General features: G+C 39.1%; 1 protein-coding gene and 1 long non-coding RNA gene across 2 annotated transcripts in view; one reads left to right on the top strand and one right to left on the bottom strand.

Moving 5' to 3' along the window:
- LOC142057409 (sodium channel protein type 2 subunit alpha-like) overlaps positions 1-23,459 on the bottom strand; it is an 83,844-nt gene that overhangs the window by 47,202 nt on the left and 13,183 nt on the right. The window contains exons 2-6 of the mRNA XM_075093355.1: positions 4,896-5,219; positions 2,528-2,646; positions 2,059-2,148; positions 1,057-1,185; positions 517-608 (exon numbers count right to left, since the gene is read on the bottom strand). Coding sequence (XP_074949456.1) covers positions 517-608; positions 1,057-1,185; positions 2,059-2,148; positions 2,528-2,646; positions 4,896-5,168 — 703 coding nt within the window. The 5' untranslated portion in view covers positions 5,169-5,219. The remainder of the gene's footprint in view (positions 1-516; positions 609-1,056; positions 1,186-2,058; positions 2,149-2,527; positions 2,647-4,895; positions 5,220-23,459) is intronic.
- LOC142057410 (uncharacterized) overlaps positions 1,179-23,459 on the top strand; it is a 33,293-nt gene continuing 11,012 nt past the window's right edge. The window contains exons 1-2 of the long non-coding RNA XR_012660627.1: positions 1,179-1,970; positions 6,498-6,680. This is a non-coding gene — a long non-coding RNA (uncharacterized LOC142057410). The remainder of the gene's footprint in view (positions 1,971-6,497; positions 6,681-23,459) is intronic.

Genomic DNA, 23,459 nt, shown 5'->3' on the forward strand with positions numbered 1-23,459 from the left:
GTTCAACTTTTACCACAGAGTGAAATTTTCAATCCCAAATGCTTCAATAAATAGTAACATTCACATTAGCACGAAAAAAATAAAAATAATTTTTTTGATCCTTAATGTGGGAGAGAAAATTTGACATTATGAAACGGAAATATACACAGGCTACGTAATTCAATTGCTCATGCAAGAATGTATTAAACTCTGAGGCCAAGTGTTTTAAAGAATTAGAAAAGGGAATCGAGTTGAAGTTAAGACTAAAACCTGGAAGTTTCTGTTAAAAATATGAGTTCAGCTTCCTTGGAATTTCAGTCAGCCTCAGTGTTTAACCTCGCTCTCACCTGGAATGACTGATATTGTTTTCAAAGCTCGGAGAACTCTGAATGTTCTCAACGCTGAGACATTGCCCAGGTCCACAAACTCTGTCACATATCTGTAGTGAGGGATTCCACACACAAACACAATGACAGCACACACAAAATTAAACGAGGCGAAGTAGAGGGCCTACCATTTTACACAGTTACTTCTTACCTGGGATTACAGAAATAGTTTTCAAAGCTCTCAATACTCTGAAAGTTCGAAGAGCTGAAACATTGCCTAGGTTTACAAATTCTGTTATATACCTGTAGGATTAAATCACAGTTATTCAGAATAAAGGTGGAGCGTATACTACTTACCTGGCCTGTAATCCAGACTATTTCTTTTGGAAGGGGCAACTTTAAATGAAAGACTTGCATTCACATTTTCCTGTTTCAATTAAGTTTTCCTTAAGAAACACACCCTTAAGTATTTTCATTGAATGCAAATTAAAAATGAAATTGATTTCCCTGGTTTTATTGTTTAAATACTATTTAAAATTGATTGTTCAATGGTAACTTCTCATTTGACTGTGGGATAGTCCACCAATTCTTCTGTGTGCTACAGTAGTGTAAAATACTAAAATGGAAAAAATTGAAACACAATTCAACTACAATTCATTTTAAATGCGCTAAGGTAACCCAAACAAATTATTATAGGTTCAAAAGAAGTTCTAACTAGTATTTTACTTTAAAAAAAAAATTATATACTTACGCAAAGGAAATGACAACAAAATCAAGCCAGTTCCAGGGGTCACGAAGGCAAGTAAAATCATTTATACAGAAGCCTCTTGCAAGGATTTTTACCAGAAATTCAAAAGTATAAATTCCAGTGAAAGTGTACCTATAAGAAAGCATCCAAGCAAAAGTTAAAGACTGTCGTTCAGTGATGCAACATCACAGGCATAAAGGAAAATCACTCAAAAATGGTGGGTAGTACATGCACTGTAATAACAGTTCCAAACTCACATAAACTATGTCTGTTTTCCCATTATTTTTCTGCAGTATAATTGGGTTTATTTATTTATCTGAAACATATTTTTGATGTTTCTGGCATATAAGATTTTGAAATTTCAACACAAATAATAATTATGACTAACATGAAGAGAATATTTTTGCTCACATAAAATTTGCAGCATGGTTGCCATGTCAGAAGTAAAATCCGTGGGTACGTGAAACGCAGTGTTTATTAAAGTTACTTGATGGCCAGGTAAACTTTGAGAATGTCAAACAACAATCCCCAGCAAATGTATTTCCTTTAAAGAAGGTGTGCGTCCCATTTTTAGACTTTGTAACGCAAAATGAAGGTGCTTCATAGGGGCTATAGAAAGCATCTTCACACTGAAAAATCAGTCATTTCAGGTTGAATGGCTATTTTCTTCTCTCTTTCGTGCTCTTTTTCTTTTTTTAATAAAAATGCTGAGGGAACAGCTCAAGAGAAAGAATGCATAAAAACATTACTTGTACAAAGATTCTGAAAGAGAGTATTAATCAGAGTTTTCTTCAGATAAAAAGGTTAACAATATCACAGCTTCTTTCCTCCCTAGAGCCTGCAGGTCTACGCTGCTCTGAGTTGCAGCTAGGATCAAGCTCCAGGCAAAAACGAGGATACTGGTATTACACACAAGGGTAAGTAAAACTACATGGTCTAGCTCTTAATTTAACTTTTCATTTTTAAACCACTTAAAAAATTATTAGCTAATTTAAGTATACTTACTCTACGTTCTTTGTCCAGTCTGGAAGGTTATTCCATGTCATAAATACACAGTTTGTCAAAATAGTGAGCATAATAAGCATGCTGAAGAAAGTTGACTGTAGTTAAGGAACACACTCTTTTAATGCTGAATTTGTATCATACAAAATTTGAGAAGCTGACTAGGCTGTAGAATACTAACAATGTATAGGGTAGATACCAGTTTACTATCACTAGCAACATCATAAATAATGAAAGATGTTTCACAATAATGATGGTTATACCACTAACTCTGTAATCTAGGCATACATGCTGTGCATCACTTCCTCAGAATTTATTCAGAAGGTTAAAGTGACAAATCTTAGCTCTGATTCATTTTGAGAGAAAGAATTAAGGGCAGGAATGCATTTAAACACTAACCCAAAACCCCCAGTGTTATTAAATATTAAGAGAGTCCAGTAATAATTTTTAACAAACCACTTGAAAAGGATATGAATGAACCAAAATCTTAATAGCTGTTCTTCTAATAATATTGAACGGAGATAAAAGGTACAAGGCAGGTGTGGCACTGAACCTGAAGATTGTCTTCCCTTTATTCAATACTATGAATGTCTTTTACAAAAAAAAAAAACAAAAAGGGGGGAATAAATAAGAAATAGGAAATGAAGGATACATGTTAGCTACCTTGCCATAAATAGAGGCTGCACTTACACAAGTGTTAAGTAGCCAGATTTATTTTCAGTTGCATTATACAAGCAAATATGAGATTCTAAATTTCTACATTTTCACAAGAGCAATGAAAACTGGACACAATATGTTCTTTGTGCTCTTAAACAAAATCTGCATTTCAGCATTTTCCAGGATTATGTATTTTAAAATATAATTTAAAATTTGTAATTTTTAACATTAAAAATTAATCCAGCTATATTACTTGCACTTCAGATCAAAGCTGGCAATACAAAACAAAGCACCTAATTAACCATTTTTGGACACTTACAAGCCACTATTTAACCATTTCAGCACTTTCAAACTGCTTCTGAGGTGAGACGCCCTTGGCTTTTAAAGGCTTTATTGTCTTTATCGCTTGTGCAGTCATCACTATTACCATTTACGCAACTATTTCTGGTTTTGACTAGGAGACACAATGAAAATGTCATCTCATGAAATCTTAATTCAATCTGCATCTTATGATTACTGTACCAAAAAGCTAATATCCGGAAATAAGCAGGTTTTAACATTGAATCATTCTGTTTTCTAATGATATTCTATTGTGAAAGAAATAGATCATTTGACAGTAGCATTCATGAAATTGAAACAACAAAAACTAAAACGACTAAAAAACTACATCTGTTTATCAGTCTTCAACATTCTCTGCTAGAAAAAACACTGCTTTAACTTACAGAGATGATAAAGATCCTTGGTCACTTACATGCAAGATACTAGTCTGTTAATTATTCAGTACTTCATTTCAAAAACCTGTTCTATGTTTTTAATTCAACAAGCATTTTATTGATTTACACAATAAAATAACCACTCGCTGCTTTTTTTGTACTGCCTTTTTAATGTAAACCCAATTTTGCTTTCATTCTGAACATCATGCCACTTCTCATGCCTACATAAAACCATCTTTTCTTCATCTGTACTTGCCAAAGTCATCATCCTTGCTCTTTTCTCCTTTCATTATCATTTTATCTATAAAAGAAACTGAGTCATATTACAGTACATATGTATACATATATATATTTTTAGATTTTTGTCTTCAGGCCTATATTGGGCCTATTACACAGACTCAATATTGAAACACAAAGTACACAGTTTTAGTCTTTATGCTCAGTCCCATGTGAGAAGTGAATGTGGGGCTACTCACATGAATGTTCTTTTTACACCGCTTTGCTGAACTGATACTGAGCCACAAATCCTCCTTTACATTAAACAAAACCACAACATTTATATAGAATTTCTGGGAAAACTTTGCATCCTTGCAGATGCAAAGTGATTCTAAAAGGACTGATACGGAGGCTTTCAAGAACTCCTTGCTCTGTAACATACTATTATTGAGGGCATATGACCTCAAATTGTCCTACCAGTGCACTGTCTTCATGTTCTTCACAGGGCAGCGTGGGGAGGGACTACTTGCTGGGAAAGTGGTATTAAAATCATGAGGAAAAATATAACTGGCCAGAAAAAATCAAATCCCCCCTATGAGACTCAGAACAGTTGCAATGGTCCTGAAGCAAACTCTAAGATAATGAACTTGCATCAGTAAGTGACGCAAGCTGTAACCAATCCACAGCAATCACATCGCATGAAGCAGGCAATATGCGATAATAATGGGGGGTTTTTTAGTTATGCCCCTCCCTAGTCAAACAGAGCTTAACATTTAACTTTTTGTAAAACAAATACTGCTACAAGATTTCAAGAAATGTTTGACAGTCAATCGTTTTGGCACATGACTGAATGAGCACTTTGTCCAAAGACTACCCTACTGAACTAGATCCCAGGTACTATCTATGTTTCCTAGAAATCCCAGGAACAGAGTAGCCAAACAGAGACGAAGTTTTCAAATGCTTTGGCATTCAATCAGATTTCAAGAGATTGAAGGACATCTAATGCAAAATCTACTAACTCAAACTATTATCATAAGAAAACCTTAGACATTAAAAGAAAAGCTCTTTTAAAAAACAAAAAGCAATTTATGCATAAGTTAGTCATATTTATAGTGTATTCAAGATAATTAACATGATATAACATACTGCTTAATACTTTCAACCAGGACTTCTGACTACCTCCACACCAGAGCACTTATCACTTTGTAGTTCAACAGGAGTGTTCTGATTACACTCTTAATATAAAACACTTACTTTTTTATTGATATAATATGGATCCAGGTCCTCCAGGGGCTCAGACACCATTTCTGGAGGAATGTCACCATAAATAAATGGCAGTGTCTTTCCTGCCTCCAAGTCATTATTTGGCTTTGGGTGATTTTCTTCATGACCACCATCATCTTTATGCTCGTCTTTGTCACAACGAGACTTTTCATCAACAATACGTTTTTCAATAGCTGCAAGAGATTCTTTGGTGAAATAGAAGAAGCTGTCAGATCCTGGCGGTACCAGCATTGCCTGTGCCATATTTTCATTCTGCAAACTTTAAACACTTTTAGGCTCTTGTGCAAGAAGATCCTAGGAGAGCATGAGAAAAAAAGAAACAGAAAATAGAGGGCAACAGCAACAAAAATCCCCAAATAAAAGCTTTTGGCATAATCATCATCTGCCTCTTTTCTAATTTTAAAGCACGTTAGCAAGAAGTATTTGAATTAATTGTCACATACTTAACAGAAAATTAGCTACCTTAGCTTTCCTAAAGTAATGACATGGCAAACAGATAGAAGTTATGAGGCAAAGGAAAAAATATATCAAAATTGCATACAGTTTGTCAAGTCAGGTAAATACAAACTTCAAAACAAGAAAAAAGGAAAAAATTCTCTTTTTCCCTAGCCTAAACACTAAGTTAAAACACTTGATTGTAAAAAAGTAAGAAATTTGTTAACGCAGCTATGTACTGCAGTCAATGGTTACAAGTTCTAACATATGGATTTATACATCAAGTTGACAAAGCACCTTCAAAAAACTTGGAAATTATATTACAAAAGTAGAAAGAAAATCATGCCCTTTCTATTACTTTTTTATTTTCTGATGGCAACACTACTCCATCTGGTGGCTTATGCTATACTTGCTAAATTAATATTTATATTATACTATTAGACAGGTACTACATGAATGTATTCTATATTTAAAGCCATACGCACAAGCAGAAAGCAACTGGGCTGAAGTTTATTCTTTCACTTTTTGGTTTTCCTGACTTTCATCTTCCTGATTTTTAACTGTAACTTTGGTGGTGCTATGCTCCATAATTAAGGGGGTTATGACGTACAGAGGGTTTTAGATTTATACGAAAACACAGCATACTCTCCCCAAACTTACAGTACTCTCTCTGAGGCCAGATATATTTTCAAAAGACCTAAGAATAATAAATTGATTAAATTACAACAAACAGTCAGTTTTCAATAGATCAGTTCCTTCTAGGTTTCTATTTTCTACAGTAAGAATGCAGATAACACCCATTAGCTCAATATCTGCTGAATTAACAAATTTTATGAACAGAGACAAAATGGAATCCCGTCCCACTTGCTGACATGGGTAAGCGTTGCAGCCTTTGGCAACACAGCATTGTGGTGGGTTGACCTCAGCCAGCTGCCAGACTCCCAGCCAGCTGCCCTCTCACTTCTACTCCTCAAAAGGAAGTGGGTTGGGGGAGAATAAAGTGAAAAAGCACATACATCGAGATAGAGACAGGGAGATCACTTACCTACCAATTAATGTTGTGGGAAAAACAGACTCAACTTGGGGAAAAAAAATTTTTTGCCAATTAAAATATTTCTTGGATGTGTTTTCCCACAGCCGCCACCAGCACGGCTGAGGGGCTCGGCCATGCCCTGCAGTGAGTCCACTGGAGTCGGCTGGAACCAGCTGCGTCCGGGCAAGGGGCAGCCCTGGCCTCTCCTCACAGCGGCCGCCCCTGCAGACCCTCCACCAAAACGGGTGGTGCCACAGACACGCAGTACAGAAATATTGTGACTACTGGTAAGGGTGCTGTGAAGCTTAATTCCCAAGAGGAAAAAACCTGAAGCACATTTAGACAAGTTGCTCCTTTTGCTATAGGCTTCTGTCACAACAAAAATGTCACAGACTGATCCTGTTCTAATGGAGGTGAGAGTTGGCTAAAGACAGAACTTTTTTTCTGATCACAGTGTGAGCTCAATAGTCAGGGTGTGCTGGGAATGAAAAAAATTGACAACATACTTTTTCATGAAATGTAACAGCTCTGAAGTCAATTAATACTTGGCACTGTAAATCCCAGAAATCTGCCTCTTCTAGAGCAAATCTTAGGTAACTTTTAGGTCAACTTAGTGTTACTTGAGGAAGTTTTCTATTTTTCAACAGTTTTCCAGCAGAAACTAAACTCTCATGGACATACAACCTAACATCACACAAGCCATCTCTTCCTCAAAATTAGCCACTTGTTGGTACACACAGACATCAAATCCCTGCTCTTTCAGCTGAGCTACAACAGCTTCTAAGTACTTAGCAAATACTGTTTATCACAATAAAAGACATAGAAAAGGGGTCTTTGTACAGGCTAGTAAAGAGATGAGAAATGTCTTAATTAATTTAATTATATTTATAAATTATTATAAATTATATTATTAAATTAATTTAATTTAATTATAGCTTAATTAAGCTATAGAAATCAGGCATTTTTCATGTCTGCCACAAAGCACTTTAGGAAAACAAAGAAATTATTTTTCTCTGGAACAGAAAGACTGAGAATGGCAAGTATTCCCTTATTTACTAAGAAATTATTAATTTCATCTGTGCCATATTAAAGTGATTCACAATTCTTAGAAAGATTTGATTGTTGGTTAGCTTTCTCTGGCAAACCCTTCTCAAATCCATAGCACCAGTGACCCTGAAGATCTGCCCAGCCACACTTGGACTGAGAACCAGATGTGTCTCAAAAGGTACTTCTCCTTCAGAAGCTGGATGGCATCTGTGGCTCTAAATACCCAGGGAACATGCACCAGCAAAGAGTGAAAGAGATCCGTCTTACAAGTAAGGACACCAGGATCCTTTTCAATAAGCTTCATTTTTACCCAAGAGCTAAAGTAAATAATGCAAGTATTGTTTGGTGTCCTTAGGTCATTTACATAGCTTACAACTCTGCTTTTCAGAAATAAAATGGGGGGGAGGTATTATCTGCTGCTTTATTTGTAAGATGAAAATTCACGAGGATTCCCTTAGTGTGAGCAGCCTGGTCTAGTTAATTTTTTTTTTTTAAATCAAGGAAAGTTCTTACTAGCAGGGGCTTTTTCCTACACCAATGAGGTAGCAGTACTAAATTAAATAGTAGGTTTTCAAAAAACCTGACCACCACAGGCACTGCAGTGAAGAGAATTAACCCCTTCTCAGCCAAAACCAGCACATTCTCCACCCCTTATTCCATACCACTTACGCCATGCCCAGGTCCCATACCATCCAATACAACCTCACCAACCACCTCCCCTCCCCTTCCCATTCTTTGTCATAATACACAGACATCATCCCCTTAGTTTATCGACCTTCCCTGTAAAATGTCCATTAAAATGTCCATTGAGTTCACCCAGTCCATGACTCTGGGCTCCCTCTGTCATATCAGTCTTTCAGGGTGGGAGAGATGATGTGTGTGTGTGTGTGGCGTTGGGTTGCTGCATACCAAGTCAGTCATCGTTCCATATCTGCTGCACTTTGCATGTTTCATCAAAGCTTATCTTCCATGGATTGGGAAGTTTGTACTATGATCATTGATACAACACAGAGATGACATACAATATTATATAGCAATTTCCATTATGCCATTCAGTTCATTGGCTGTTTTTGCCCAAAATCAAATCCCCTTGAGGCACACATCAGATTTCTCCATCCTCCCGCATCACCCACCAAGTGCACCCAGGTCCTCGAGCAAAAGCAATCCCATGAATGGGTTTGCCTTTGCCTGAGGCAGGAAGAACCCAGACTGTTTTGCCCAGCATACTTTTTGTGTGCACTACAGGGACTCTGTCCCCTTCCACAGTAGCTAGGATTTCTGACTGGGCAGGGCCAGCTCGATTGGCAGATCCCCTTGTGTTGACTAACCACGTGGCTTTTGCTAAATGTGTATCCCAGTGTTTGAATGTTCCAGCCCCACATTGCTCTTAGCGTAGTTTTTAACAGTCCATTGTACCGTCCAATTTTCCCAGAGGCTGGTGCGTGATAGGGGGTATGATACACCCACTCAATGCCGTGCTCTTTGGCCCAGCTGTCTATGAGGTTATTTCAGAAATGAGTCCCATTGTCTGACTCAATTCTCTCTGGGGTGCCATGTCACCACAGGACTTGTTTTTCGAGACCCAGGATAGTGTTCTGGGCAGTGGCATGGGGGACGGGATATGTTTCCAGCCAGCCGGTCGTTGTTTCTACCATTGTAAGCACAGGGCACTTGCCTTGGCGGGTCTGTGGGAGTGTAATACAGCCAATTTGCCAGGCCTCCCCATATTTATATTTCAGCCATCGTCCCCCATACCACAGAGGCTTTACCCGCTTTGCTTGCTTGATTGCAGTGCACGTTTCACATTCGTGGATAGCCTGTGCAATAGCGTCCATGGTCAAGTCCACCCCTCGATCACGAGCCCATCTGTATGTTGCATCTCTCCCCTGATCGCTTGAGGTGTCATGGGCCCACTGAGTTAGAAATAATTCACCCTTATGTTGCCAGTCCAGATCCACCTCAGCCACTTCAACCTTGGCAGCCTGATCTACCTGCTGGTTGGTCCGATGTCCTTCAGTGGCCCGACCCTTGCGGACGTCAGCATCCACATGACGTACTTTCACAACCAGGTTCTCTACCCGGGCAGCAATATCTTGCCACAATGTGGTGGCCCAGATGGGTTTGCCTCTGCGCTGCCAGTTGCTCTGCTTCTACTGCTGTAGCCAGCCCCACAGGGCATTTGCCACCATCCAGGAGTCAGTATAAAGATAAAGCACTGGCCACTTTTCCCGTTCAGCAATGTCTAAGGCCAGCTGGATGGCCTTTTCCTCTGCAAACTGGCTCGATCCACCTTCTCCTTCAGCAGTTTCTGCTACTTGTCCTGTAGGACTCCATACAGCAGCCTTCCGTCTCCGGTGCTTTCCCACAAGGCAACAGGACCCATCAGTGAACAGGGCATACTGCTTTTCATCTTCTGACAGTTTGTTATACAGTGGGGCTTCTTAAGCATGTGTCACTTCCTCCTCTGGTGATAATTCAAAATCTTTGCCTTCTGGCCAGTCCATGGTCACTTCCAAGATTCCTGGGCGACTGGGGTTTCCTACTCGTGCCCGTTGGGTGATCAGTGCAACCCATTTACTCCATGTAGCGTCAGCTGCATGGTGTGTAGAGGGGACGTTTCCTTTGAACATCCAGCCCAGCACTGGCAGTCGGGGTGCCAGGAGAGGCTGTGCTTCAGTACCAACCACTTCTGAAGCAGCTCGAACCCCTTCATATTCTGCCAGTATCTCTTTTTCAGTTGGAGTATAGCAGGCTTCAGACCGTCTGTATCCCTGACTCCAAAACCCTAGGGCTCGACCTCGGGTCTCCCCTGGCGCTTTCTGCCAGAGGCTCCAGGTAGGGCCATTCTCCCTGGCTACAGTGTAGAGCACATTTTTTACATCTTGTCCTGCCCGGACTGGCCCAAGGGCCACTGCATGAACTATTTCCTGTTTAATCTGTTCAAAGGCTTGCTGTTGCTCAGGGCCCCATTTGAAATCATTCTTCTTCCGGGTCACTGGATAGCGAGGGATTACGATCAGACCGTAATCTGGAATATGCATTCTCCAAAAACCCACAATACCCAAAAACGCTTGTGTTTCCTTTTTGCTAGTTGGTGGAGACATGGCTGCTATTTTGTTGATCACATCCATTGGACTCTGATGACGTCCATCTCGCCATTTGATTCCTAAGAACTGGATCTCTTCTGCAGGTCCCTTCACTTTACTTTGTTTTATGGCAAAACCAGCTTTCAGAAGGATTTGGACTATTTTCTCTCCTTTCTCAAAAACTTCGTCTGCTGCGTTGCCCCACACTATGATGTCATCAATGTACTGAAGGTGTTCTGGAGCTTCTCCCTGTTCCAGTACAGTCTGAATCAGTCCATGGCAAATGGTAGGGCTGTGTTTCCACCCCTGGGACAGTCGATGCCAGGTGTACTGGACACCCCTCCAAGTGAAAGCAAACTGTGGCCTGCACTCTGCTGCCAGAGGGATTGAGAAGGAGGCATTGGCAATATCAACTGTGGCATACCACTTGGCTGCCTTTGACTCCAGTTCGTATTGAAGTTCTAGCATGTCTGGCACAGCAGCACTCAACGGTGGAATGACTTCATTCAGGCCACGATAGACTACTGTTAGCCTCCACTCTCCATTAGACTTCTGCACTGGCCATATGGGACTGTTAAAGGGTGAGTGGGTCTTACTGATGACTCCTTGGCTCCTCAGTTGGTGAATGAGCCCATGGATGGGGATCAGAGAGTCTCGGTTGGTGCGATATTGCCGCCAGTGCACTGTTGTTGTGGCAATCGCCACCTCTTGTTCTTTAACCCTCAGCAACCCCGCAACAGAAGGCTCCTTTGAGAGGCCAGGCAAGGTAGACAGCTGTTTAATTTCCTCCGTCTCCAAGGCAGCTACACCAAAAGCCCACCTGTACCCTTTGGGGTCCTTGAAATACCGTCTCCTGAGGCAGTCTATGCTAAGGATGCACGGAGCCTCTGGGCCAGTCACAATGGGGTGCTTTTGCCACTCATTCCCAGTGAGGCTCACTTCAGCCTCCAACACAGTTAGCTCTTGGGATCCCCCTGTCACTCCAGCAATGCTGATGGGTTCTGCCCCTATATAGTTTGATGGCATTAGGGTGCCCTGTGCACTGGTGTCCACTAAAGCTTTATATTCCTGTGGGTCAGACATGCCAGGCCATCGGATCCACACAGTCCAGTAAACCCGGTTATCCCTTTCCTCCACCTGGCTGGAGGCAGGGCCCCTCTAGTCCTGATCACGGCATTCACAACTCACTTCCTGTAAATGTGAATCAAGAGTCTCTCTGTTAAGCTCAGAAATAAAATTAGCACTTCTACTCCTCTGCCTGGGGACCTGCTCACTGGACACTGGAGCAGCAGCTTTCCTGGAAGAACCTCCCTGAGTGATTGTTCTTCCTTGCAGCTCACGTGCCTGTGCCTCTAGGGTCGAGGTAGGCTTGCCATCTCACCTCCTCATGTCCACTCCGTGGTCAAGCACGTAGAACCATACAGTGGCCCGTGGTGTGTATCCTCTCCTTTGAGCAAAAGGATGCTTATTCCTAACAGCTGAGACACTACTCTGTACAGGTGGGGAGTGGGACATATCTTCTTTGAGTTGCTGGACTTCCCAGGATAGTTTCTCCACAGCAGAGACTAGCAAGGAAGAGATATTTGTTTCATAATTCCGGAGTCTATCAATCACCTCCACCACTGTTTGTGCCTCGTCCTCTCTCCAGGACATTACTGCCAATGAGTTTGCATGCGAAGATGGTGCGCTCCATACAAACTTCTGCCACATGGGTCGTGTGCGCTCGGCTTCATCTGGATCTTTGGATGACTGTTGATCGCCCAGGTCACCATAAATCACCTCAAGCACAGCTAATTCCTTTAGATACTGGATGCCTTTCTCCATGGTTGTCCATTTTCCTGGGCAATATGTACCATCATCTTTAAAGGGATACCTTTCCTTCACTCCAGACAGGAGTCGCCTCCAGAGGCTGAGGGCTTGTGGTTTTTTTCCAATCGCTTTGTCAACGCCCTCTTCCCCAGAAAGGGAACCCAGTTGTTTGGCTTCTTTTCCCTCTAGTTCCAGGCTACTGGCCCCATTATCCCAGCATCAGAGCAGCCAGGTGACAACGTGCTCACCTGAAGGACGGCTGAAACCTTTTCGCGTATCTCGCAACTCACTCAAGGACAGGGATCGGGTGGTCTCCGTTTCATTTATGACTTCTTCCTCCTCTCCCCGTAATGGCCCTGCTTCTTCATCATCCCGTTCTAAACAAGCTGACGTCCACTTCCAATATTTCTTCTTGTGTATGGGGGCGACTGATACTGGCATGGGTTGATTCTCTGAGTCAGCTCCAGTACTTGTCCTGGGGGTTTGAGTAGCCATAGTGCTTGTCGTGGGGGTTTGAGTGGCCACAGTGCCTGTCACTTTGCCTTTCAATCCAGAGGCCTCCTCTTCCCCTTGGGGGCACCGAATACTGTTGAGCAGGGCTCGGTACACATGGGCCAGGCCCCAGCACGTTGCAGTTATCTGTGTGTCTCTGGAGTTCCCAGCATAACAACATACCTTCTCCAAATATTCTACTAATTTTTCAGGATTCTGCACTTTTCAGTGGGGCTGAAACTCCAAAACACTGGGGGTGCCCACTGCCCTAGGTATTTGCCCATGCTATCCCACATGCCCTGCCACTCGTAACTATCAAGCCTTGGGGCAGATTTCTGGGTGATATGCTCAAGGTGATTAGTCAAAACCAAAACAACATGCCCAAAAACTAACAATAAGTATACCTTAACCACCCAAGGATGTTCAAGATACAAAAAGGTTGTTGTAATAAAGGCAGAGACATCGTAGAAGAAAGTTGCAAAGATACTATTCTGTATTTCCTCCATATAAAATCTCTCAGAGGAGGAGGTATAATTGCTAATCGCCTCAACAAGGTGGTATCCAAAGTACAATAATGGTTTCAGCAAAAACCCCAAATACCAGATAAAACTGCAAACCAGTGTTTGCATAACAAATCTCCTAGGCAAAACTTTACTAATCACAGCAGAACACAGCAGACTAAAGAAACCAACACCAGTCTTGAACATAAACTGCAAAAACAAGAACATGGTGCTGTGAACAGCAGCTGTTATTCTCTTGAACCCTCGAGCCCCAGGGCGGGGAGGGGGGAAAGGGGAACGAACCACCAAAACAAACCGCACGTGACACAGCTGCTCACCACCCGCCTCTCCAAGCCGGAACTGCCCCCATTAATATACTGGTCATGGTGTCACATGGTATGGAATGAACATCCCATTGGCCGGTCAGGGTCATCTGCTCTGGCCGTGGCCCTGCCCCTCCCAGCCTCCTGCCCACGTGGCAGAGCATGGGAAGCTGGAAAGGTCCCTGACCACCACAGGCACTGCAGTGAAGAGAATTAACCCTTTCTCAGCCAAAACCAGCACATCTACACACCATTGACCAGTCTTCCATGCCTACAAACAACTAGGGGCATACTTGGCAGTCTAAGAAATACTTATGCAACTTAGTGTTTTGATGACCAAATTCAGAAACAAAACAGGCAGAAAAACTTGTCAACAAAAAGAAAGGGGGGACACTGGGAGAATAAGACAAACGTATACCATAAAGTTCAGCTAGTCTTTTGGATGGTGTTCTCATTACTTGGAGAAAGACTTCACAGAACTTTAAAAATAGTTTTCTAGTCAACTTAGTGAACATAGACTCAGAAGGTGATGAATATGATTCCTGCAGAAACCACTTGTTATCAGACATGTACTTGAAAAATGTCACTAACTATTATGTCTGTCTATGCATTTAGGCTAAATTTACTCTTTATAACTCTACAATATGTAAAACTAAAAGTTCATGACTGTTTATTTTACCAAATACCACTACGGCCTTAGGGCAGTTTTTCTGAGTTGTTACAGAAGTTATCAGAATGAAAACCAGTCTTTTGCTTGCATGTTCATAATCCACTGGCTTATTCAGCAAGGCATAAGTGGTACCCTTAGGGCTGAGATGAACTCCAGTATTTCTCTCTAGGGCACCATAGCCAATGACTGCAGCACACCTCTCAGTATAAACATAAAACAGAGAAAGCTTCTTTTCCAATATATAACAGGAATCTCTTCTATTAAAGATTTACCCTAGCAGCCTAATCACAACCCATGCTTGGAAAAAAACCCACACCTATGAAACACATCTTGAGTTACAGTTCAGCAACCATATTTTCTTGTCATGACTTTTTTAAAGTACTGCAAATATATCAACTGTGCATCATTGTGGAGAAAAATGATGCCACTTATATCATTACCTCATGGAAATCAGTTTATCCAAGACAGAAAGGGAGTGAAAAAAATTATGAAGATGGATGGATTGGTTTAATTACTTAAATGTTCTCCCTCTCTTTTCTGCAGTCTTGATGACTTCTGTATTATGAACTAAGAGGTAATAACAAATCAAATCAGAAAACAAGAAAGAACGTGAATTCTTACGAAACTAAACCTGACACCCCTCCCCACCAAAAACCCCACAAAGGTCCTTCTGAAAGCTTCCACCCCACGCAAAAAACCCAACATTAACAAATCCACCAACAGTAAAATACAAAAACCAACACATAAACCCCACTGTTTTCTCAGCTTACTATTAAGAAACAGGATTCTAATCCAGCATGGCTATATTGTTTGGGTAAGCCTGAATGGAGACTCTCTCCATCAAGCAGGACAGAAAAAGCAAGTATAAATGAAAGATCATGGACGACTGCTGCATACCACTGACTATCTAGTAGCACAGCACTAGAAGGAAACTCCTGCATCCAGGAACGAGCCAGTAACAACATGATACTATTGTAAACATTAAACTAGTCTTATGGAATATGGATGAATGAGCAAGAGTAATTTTCAAATGACCTTTTAAAATATACGTTAATATGTATACCAAGAAAAGCATCCAGGCCATATTTGTCATTTTAGAAACAGTACATCTCTTTTATTACCCCATTTTCTACATTTGACATGTAAACAAATTGCCCCTCAAATATGCTCTCCACCAAGTTGTATTAAATCTAGTCCCATATTATTTTACAGGTCGAAGTTTGAGGCTTTGAGCTTGAGTCCACTGGGCTAAAAAAGAAAAGCATGAATACATTGTTTATATTTTCTACAGGAATCTATAAAATGTTTATTTTTATATTTACAAAAATAATGGTCAAGCTTAGACCCAAACCATACAACAACAAACCTTCAGTACAAAGAAATGTGTTTCCCATACAGGCATAGTATATTTATCTTCGTATTTTTCAGAGTTAGAAACAACATATCTGCTCTTAGTACTCTATACTCCATAACATAATGATGAATTTTTACAATATTATTTTCAAAGTTCTCTGTACTATGGTACGTTGCATAGTACTATTCAAAAAACTTTACTCAAGTTTTCAGCATACTAAAGAAGGCAGGTGAAATTACTAAGTCTCAGTAACCATATAAGTCTCACATGCATGAAAATTAATCTGAAATAAGAAGATACTACCATGACAGTCAGGTGATGTACAGTGCAATTCAGTTAGGGAAATGATCAAATTTGGTGAGTCATAAGCAAACCTCCATATATTTTCTTTGCTATGCTCTGTTTTGTGCATATGTGTATATAAAATAATATGGCTTTTTGTCAGGGATATTGAATTTTGCTGTGTAAATTAAGACTTACATTATTAACTACTATATTGTCATTATTCAATGATGCAGCCATCAGACTGTTTCAGTTTCTACAGAAAATAAGCTGGTTTTATCCCTGCTACTACAACTTTACTATTCTGTGATTGTTTGCAAAACAAGAAGCAGGTTATAACACAAATCCAGAAAACTCTTAGGAAAATGGGTTAATCTAGAAAACACCTGCCCTAATCAACAATTAAAAATCTAGTATTCTTCCTTCTCCTCTCAAATAATTTCCTGTGTAGATGTTAACAGTATATACACTATTTGTCCACTTAGAATGCTAAGCATCAGTAAGAACTAAAACACTTCTAAATTATTAATTGCTCTGAGCCTGAATAAATTAGACCTATGGTACATTTTACCCCGATACTTCTCAGCAGGAGACTGTGGCAATACAATAGGACTAAGTGGGACAACTCATTTCAAACAAAAGATTTTGCCACGTTTAATTTATAAGTTCTTTCTTTCTCCATAGCTCGTTCATAGAAATCATTTTAAAGACTACAACAAACACTTACGGAAGACAGACTGAATATCTAGCCATTTTCAATTCAATAACCTGATTAAAATGTATAAATTTATAGTAATACCCAGAAGATACCTGAAAAACATTAATATTGCAGGAAAGAAAAATGTTTCAAAGGTAGAGAATGCTACAGCTGAAAAAAGAAAATTTCTCAATTACAAGTCCATTTTTAGAATCTGCAGCCACTTAGGCAAACAAATCTGCCTTTTTCCTTTATGTCAGAAAATGTATTCATCAGCTGCAGATGCAGGAAATTCAGTCCTCACAAACAAGCAATCCAATCACTGATGTATCAAACAGAAAATCAGAATAGAGCCAACACAGAGCAAATACAAAACTGTGAAAGTTTTTTATTGCTGGCAAGGCAATGAAAAGCAGTGAAAAACATGATTTACACTGTCAGAAATTACACGCACATATTTTTATTCTAGACTATCATACTTGATATTTCTGTCATTCACATGAGTGACTACCATGACATTTTTCCAGACCACAGAAATATTTCTCAAAATTTCAAGACCCTGCTTCTAGTTAGGCCCAAATAAGTCATGTAGCCAAGTCCCTGAATAACAGTCCTAATTTAAAGCTTCCTCAAACTGTTAATTCCTTTTATAATATAAAGACACATTTATATCAGATTCGCTCTGTCCTGGTTTCAGCTGGGATAGAGTTAAATTTCTTCGTAGTAGCTAGTATGGGACTATGTTTTGGATTTTTGCTGGAAACAGCGGTGATAATGTGGAGATGTTTTAGTTGTTGCTAAGTAGCGCTTACACTGGTCAAGGACTTTTTCAGCTCCCCGTGCTCTGCCGGGTACACAAGAAGCTGGGAGGGGACACAGCCAGGACAGCTGACCCAAACTGGCCAAAGGGATATTCCATACCATATGACGTCATGCTCAGTATATAAAGCTGGGGAAGAAGAAGGAAGGGGGGGACGTTGGGAGTGATGGTGGCTGTCTTCCCAAGTAACCGCTACACGTGATGGAGCCCTGCTTTCCTGGAGACGGCTGAACACCTGCCTGCCCATGGGAAGTAGTGAATAAATTCCTTGTTTTGCTTTGCTTCTGTGCGCAGCTTTTGCTTTACCTATTAAACTGTCTTTATCTCAAACCATGAGTTGCCTCACTTTTACTCTTCCGATTCTCTCCCCTGTCCCACCAGGGGGGAGTGAGCAAGCGGCTGCATGGTGCTTGGTTGCTGAGTGGGGCTAAACCACGACACGCTCCTACACTAAGGCTATTCTTCACTTCAGTTGCCCAGCCACCACTGGTGTTTCTTACTTTCATGTATTCACAGTAAAGATTCTCATTTTTAAATTTTCATCTGGTGATATGAGTTCAGTGAACCTTTTCTCTGCGTCAAATAAATTATACCAGTCACTGAAACTTATTTTTACATTTTTTTGTGTTTATATTACTTTATGGGACAGGTTTGTTTTCCTAAATGCTAGTGGTCAGTCTTCCAAGAGTTCATTATCAATATTTTGGGGTTTTTTTTTTTGTCCTCAGTTCTACAGATTCCCCCTTCAATTTGCTCCTCTATGTATGTGTGTCATTAAGCCAGCTTATGTCAAAGTAAGACTTTATGTAGCTTCCAACACAAAGCACTGATAATGTGTGCTGAGTGACCTTTGCTCCAAAACACTTCTCTTTTATGACACCAAAGATGATGACATCAAGTTAACTACATTATAAACTATACGTTTAAAAGTTCGATAATTTTTCTATATAAATTCATAGCAAAGACAACCATCAACACTTTTAGGTACTATTTCTATCTATGGATTTAAATGAGCATGCATTTAACTCCTTTTTTTGATGTTTAAAAGATAAGTAGAAAAATGAAATATCTCCATGGATACCACATAATAACAGAATGAGCTGCTTAGAGATTAAGCTATGAAACAATACTCTCTATATATATTTTCAAATAATCACGGTACTTGCACAGTGTTTAGTTTCCTTTTATTCATAAGCTGAAAGACAGTATGAAGAAAGGGCAACCATCATACAGGATAAATTTAGTTTCTTCACACAGAATACTGATTATTATGTTCAGTTACAAAACCGAATACACCACTTAAACTTGCTTTAGCTATACGAACTTGTTAGGATGTAATTGCCAGATTCCCCAAATAGTAATCCAAAATGTATTTTATCCAGAAATCATACGGAGTTGATCCTGTATCATTTAAATCCTGTTAGTTTTTGCACCAACAGAAGTTAGTGAAAACATAGTGAAAAAGAACTTTTATTCTTGTACAACAGAGGAAAAAGTTTTAGAAAAGGCAGGTTTGGCAGGATGTTTAAAAGAAAATTGAAAACAGTTCTCCAAGAGGGTATATGTTTCCTTAAGCATTCAAATTTAAAGGAAGGAATAAAAATGTTTTAAATTAGACAAAACTCCAGTTAAAAAAAAAAATCAGAACTACTTACTCTGGCCTCACTTATAGAATAAGTCCTCAAAAGTACAAGAAAAAAGAATGGCAATGACAACATTGCAAATTACTTTTCGGAGTTAGATTTCTTACATTACAGATTTGCTGCAGTGATTCCAAGAAGTCAATAAATAACACTTTCAGAAAAGAAGAAAGTACTACAGTACTAGATTAAATTTTAAGAAGGTCTCTGGCTCAGATTTCACCTTCACTGAATGAATGCCAGCTGAAGAAGAAATGCACACATCCTTGAAATGAAATTGTGAAGAAAATAATTGCCACAATAGGCAGAAGTACTGCTTTAAATTGTTCTGCTTACATAAAATACAGATATTTACAGAATTCTTACAGAGCACAGTCATAGCATCATCACCAGCACATGTGCTCACTTCACACTTTCTCGGATAATCCAGTTTTTTAAATGAGTGGAAAAAAAATAATATTTTTGCTTGAAAAGAATATTTTTCCAGGAATAATCTTTCTTTTTTGGGGAGGTGAAAAGTAGTAAATAAACATGAGTTTTGGCTGTGTTCGGTTTTGTCTGGTGGGTTGGTTGTTTTTTTCTCAAATGTGATACTGACAAAGCTGTGTCGTCCTTAGCAGGACTCTGATCCACAAAATAAAGAGCTTAATATTCACATACATGTACAAAGAAATCCAGAAACTGCACTATTAGAAATTGGAAAAATGTTTCTTTCACAAGTTCATTTATTATCTATCAAATGATATGTTACAAACTTAAGACCCAGAATTTGGTCCAAGTTCTTAAGTCAAGAATTGTTATTTGATTTAGCATATATATGACAACTGAAGTTTTTAACATACCTAAAACTGATTATGCAGATCCTCCTTGCATAATGGACCATTTATTGGAAAGCGCTCAACTACTCTGCTTTCTCGCACAACAGAAGAATAAGCGTAATTGTATACAGCATTATGTTACATGACTAATGTTAAATCAGCTTTATACAAAGCCACTCACAACTTCCATTAACATATGAAGGAGATTTTTAAAAATCTCAACTGTGTTTAAGTGGTTAAGGTCTCCCAAACGGTCTTTATTATCAAGAGCTAACATTTACAAAGAAACTACATTTGGAAATTATAAACTTGGAGACAATAGGCATCATTTCTTTTCTGATTTAAAGGGAGAATGACAACTTTCACAAGAAGTGAATTTGCTTTGTATTACAGTTGCATGTAAAACCAGGATAATATATTTTAAGGTATTAAGTGATGTGCTTGGAGAAGGACATCTTAAATGAAAGCAGAGGCATTTGTCCATGCACAAAATGCAAACTTTCTGCAAAATAAAATGGACAGGGAGACAAGATACATAACATTTGGCCTAAGACCTACCTTCTGTTGCAAGAAGCATCACTGCAAAACCACAGCCATGATACTCCTCTATTTTAAATACATTCATGTTGAGTTCAAAAAATCTAGGTTTTACACTTCTGTGTAAACCATAGTGTTGTCAGAGATATTTTTTACTATTGTTTTGTAAAATAAAAACCAAAGGGGAAAAAAAACCCACAGCTACCTTGCCAGTTCTATGTCCAGCACTACATCATTGGAGAAAGTTTCAGTTAAATCTCCCAGAAATCAGTGCTGTGAATAAAGGCAATGGACTAAAATCACTCTGTTTAAGACTGAAACATTCATTAATGTGTCAGAGGCTCTTCCCAAAAAACGCCTGTGAAAAGCTAAGCATCATCAATAATCAGGCATCAGTCAACCTTACAGTAAATTACCACCTTTAACAAAGTCACACAGAGGAGGCCAGTGTTATACCGCAACTAAAGGCAACCAGCCAATCAAACCAAAGAAACTCTTAAATATCTCCTCTTCATTGAGGGCTTTAATTCCAGGGAAGTGGATCTACAAGCAGTGGCCATCAGATTATTTTAAACTTAGATAAAACTAACATGCGTTTCTTCTTGCATATAGAAATTTCCATATATTTCTACAGGTGAGAATTTTCTCTTGCTATGCCAAAATGTAGCACTATCTGAAATAACAAATCTAATGATCTCTGCATCCAAACAATTATTATTACACAAGAGGTGTATAACTTCCCACTTAAGGATATTATTTCCCCTGAAACAGGTGACTGCTTTAAATTACCCATATTCTGCTTTTCTTCCGTGAGACAAATGCAGAATTTCTTGCCTCCAGCAGCTGGACCTTCATATCCATATAATGCAAGCAAGCAAGGAACTAATCATCTTTCTAAACAAATATATGAGCTACCTGAAATTCCAAATGACTCTCCCCTGAGAGAGAAGAACACAACATTAAGTAAATTTAGGAGGGGGAGGTCATACTGCACATCATGTCAGCAAACATGTTGCAGTGAATGAAAGGAGGTGAACCTATCTCAGCCATTCGCGTTCACTCCTTAAACAAATGGGCATTTCAAGTTAATCCATATGACACACTAGTCTAACTAAAGTTTGGCAAGACTGTTATATCAAACATAGTATGAGTTTTCAATAACCTGTTTTGTTGATTAAGTGTGTTTTTTCCCTTGTTATACAGTGGTACTACTAATGGCCATGTCCTTTTATGACCAAATTTATTTTTCCATCAATCATCAAAAATTTATTGGGGTCCACAGACCTGACTATATATAGCTTTTTTTGGTTTTGTTTATAAAAGACGCGTTCCCCACACTGTTAGCAACGTATTATCACCATACGCGTATCTACAGAGCTCTGCCAGTGACCCTGGAAGACAATCTAAATTTACTGATTGGTCATTCTTACCAATTATTAGGTAAAAAGACATTACACAGGAGGAGCTGGACATACCAAATAGAAGCAAAATGCCTCAGATAAATTAGTTATTCCATTAAGGGTGCTGTCTGAGAAAGAATTCTTGAAGGCTTGTGGATGAGCCTCTGCACTGATGCCTGGGGGAAGCCCCACGCCCAACAGAACCGCTGTCCGTAGTTACTAGGATACACCAAGATAAACCTCCGGTTTTTTTGAGGACAACTCATTGGATTTTGTGAAACTTATCAGTTTTTAGGAAGAAAGATAATTCTTGAAGTCAGTCATAGCTACAAAAAACACAAAACATTTACTAGAGAAATAACTTATACCAAGATTGTTAGAAAAATTAGACAACCAAACAACAATTTCAGATTCAGTTCTCTCTCTCATAAAAACAAATAGATAATCCTCCCTTTACAGATTTTTTCCCTGCAAGTTAACAGATTAAGGGCTGGGAGGAGGGGAAGATGTTGAGAGTTTCTTTTGCCTCTTTATAGCTAGGTGCTGGAATTTTCACAGTGAAGCCATTGCTGATCCATTAAAATATATCCTCTCAAAGTTCATTTAGTATCCAGACAGACTGCCTCAGCAGCAAACCAGATCTGCTCCATAATTTGTTCAGACCTCATAATTTAGTATTAGTGAATTATTAATACAGTAATAAATAAATTACACGTACACAATATTACAAAGTACATAAGCACTGTGCACAGAAAAGAAAATGCACACATCCACGTACACTGGATTTTTCATTATTGGGTCTTATAAGGATGGAATCAAAAAGTCATCATCTGTTAAGCCACGTATTGAATGCTTTATGTAAATTACTCAAAGTTTGTACATGATACTCAGACATTGCAGAAACATCCCCTAGTGACTTATTCCAACTCATGCAGGTACAGCATTTGCTATAAATTTTTTAGACTTTAGACTGTTGCATGGTTCAAAGTTTTATCATCATACTTTACTATATACCTATATACTTATAACTTTACCGTAAAACTAATTTAAAAATAAAATTATCTTGAATGCCTTACCTCTATGAGATTAAAGTCAATGTATTGGGATCCCTCTGACTGACTGTACCAACATCATCTTTACATCAATGAAATTTTCATTAATGCAGGAAGCATTATGTTCAATTATGACCAATATCATGAAAGTTAAAAGAAAACATTGGATTTGGTTTTTTCCACACAGGGGGCATGTATGCCATGTGTGAAGTAGAAGATTTAGTTTATTTCAACTGCAGCTAGAGAATAAAAATTATATAAATTTCTGATAAAATTTTTGGTATTGCATTTATAATCAGTTATATAAAATAAGATTACAGAAACCAGAGAAAAAAATTAGTTTGGGAGGCACCTTTGGAATTCAGATAGTCCAAGCTCCAGCTGAAAACAAGGCTAAGGTTACCTACCTTATATCACCTACACTAAGAACTCAGTAGGTTCAAGGGGTCAGTTCCAGGTTGCTTCCTCCTGCCCCTCTCTCCAGGATCTCCCAAGTTGCCTTAGTAAATCCTCCACCCACCATATTCCAACCTGCTCCC

The sequence above is a fragment of the Phalacrocorax aristotelis genome, chromosome 5 (genome assembly GCF_949628215.1).
Source record: "Phalacrocorax aristotelis chromosome 5, bGulAri2.1, whole genome shotgun sequence".
Lineage (NCBI taxonomy): Eukaryota > Metazoa > Chordata > Aves > Suliformes > Phalacrocoracidae > Phalacrocorax > Phalacrocorax aristotelis.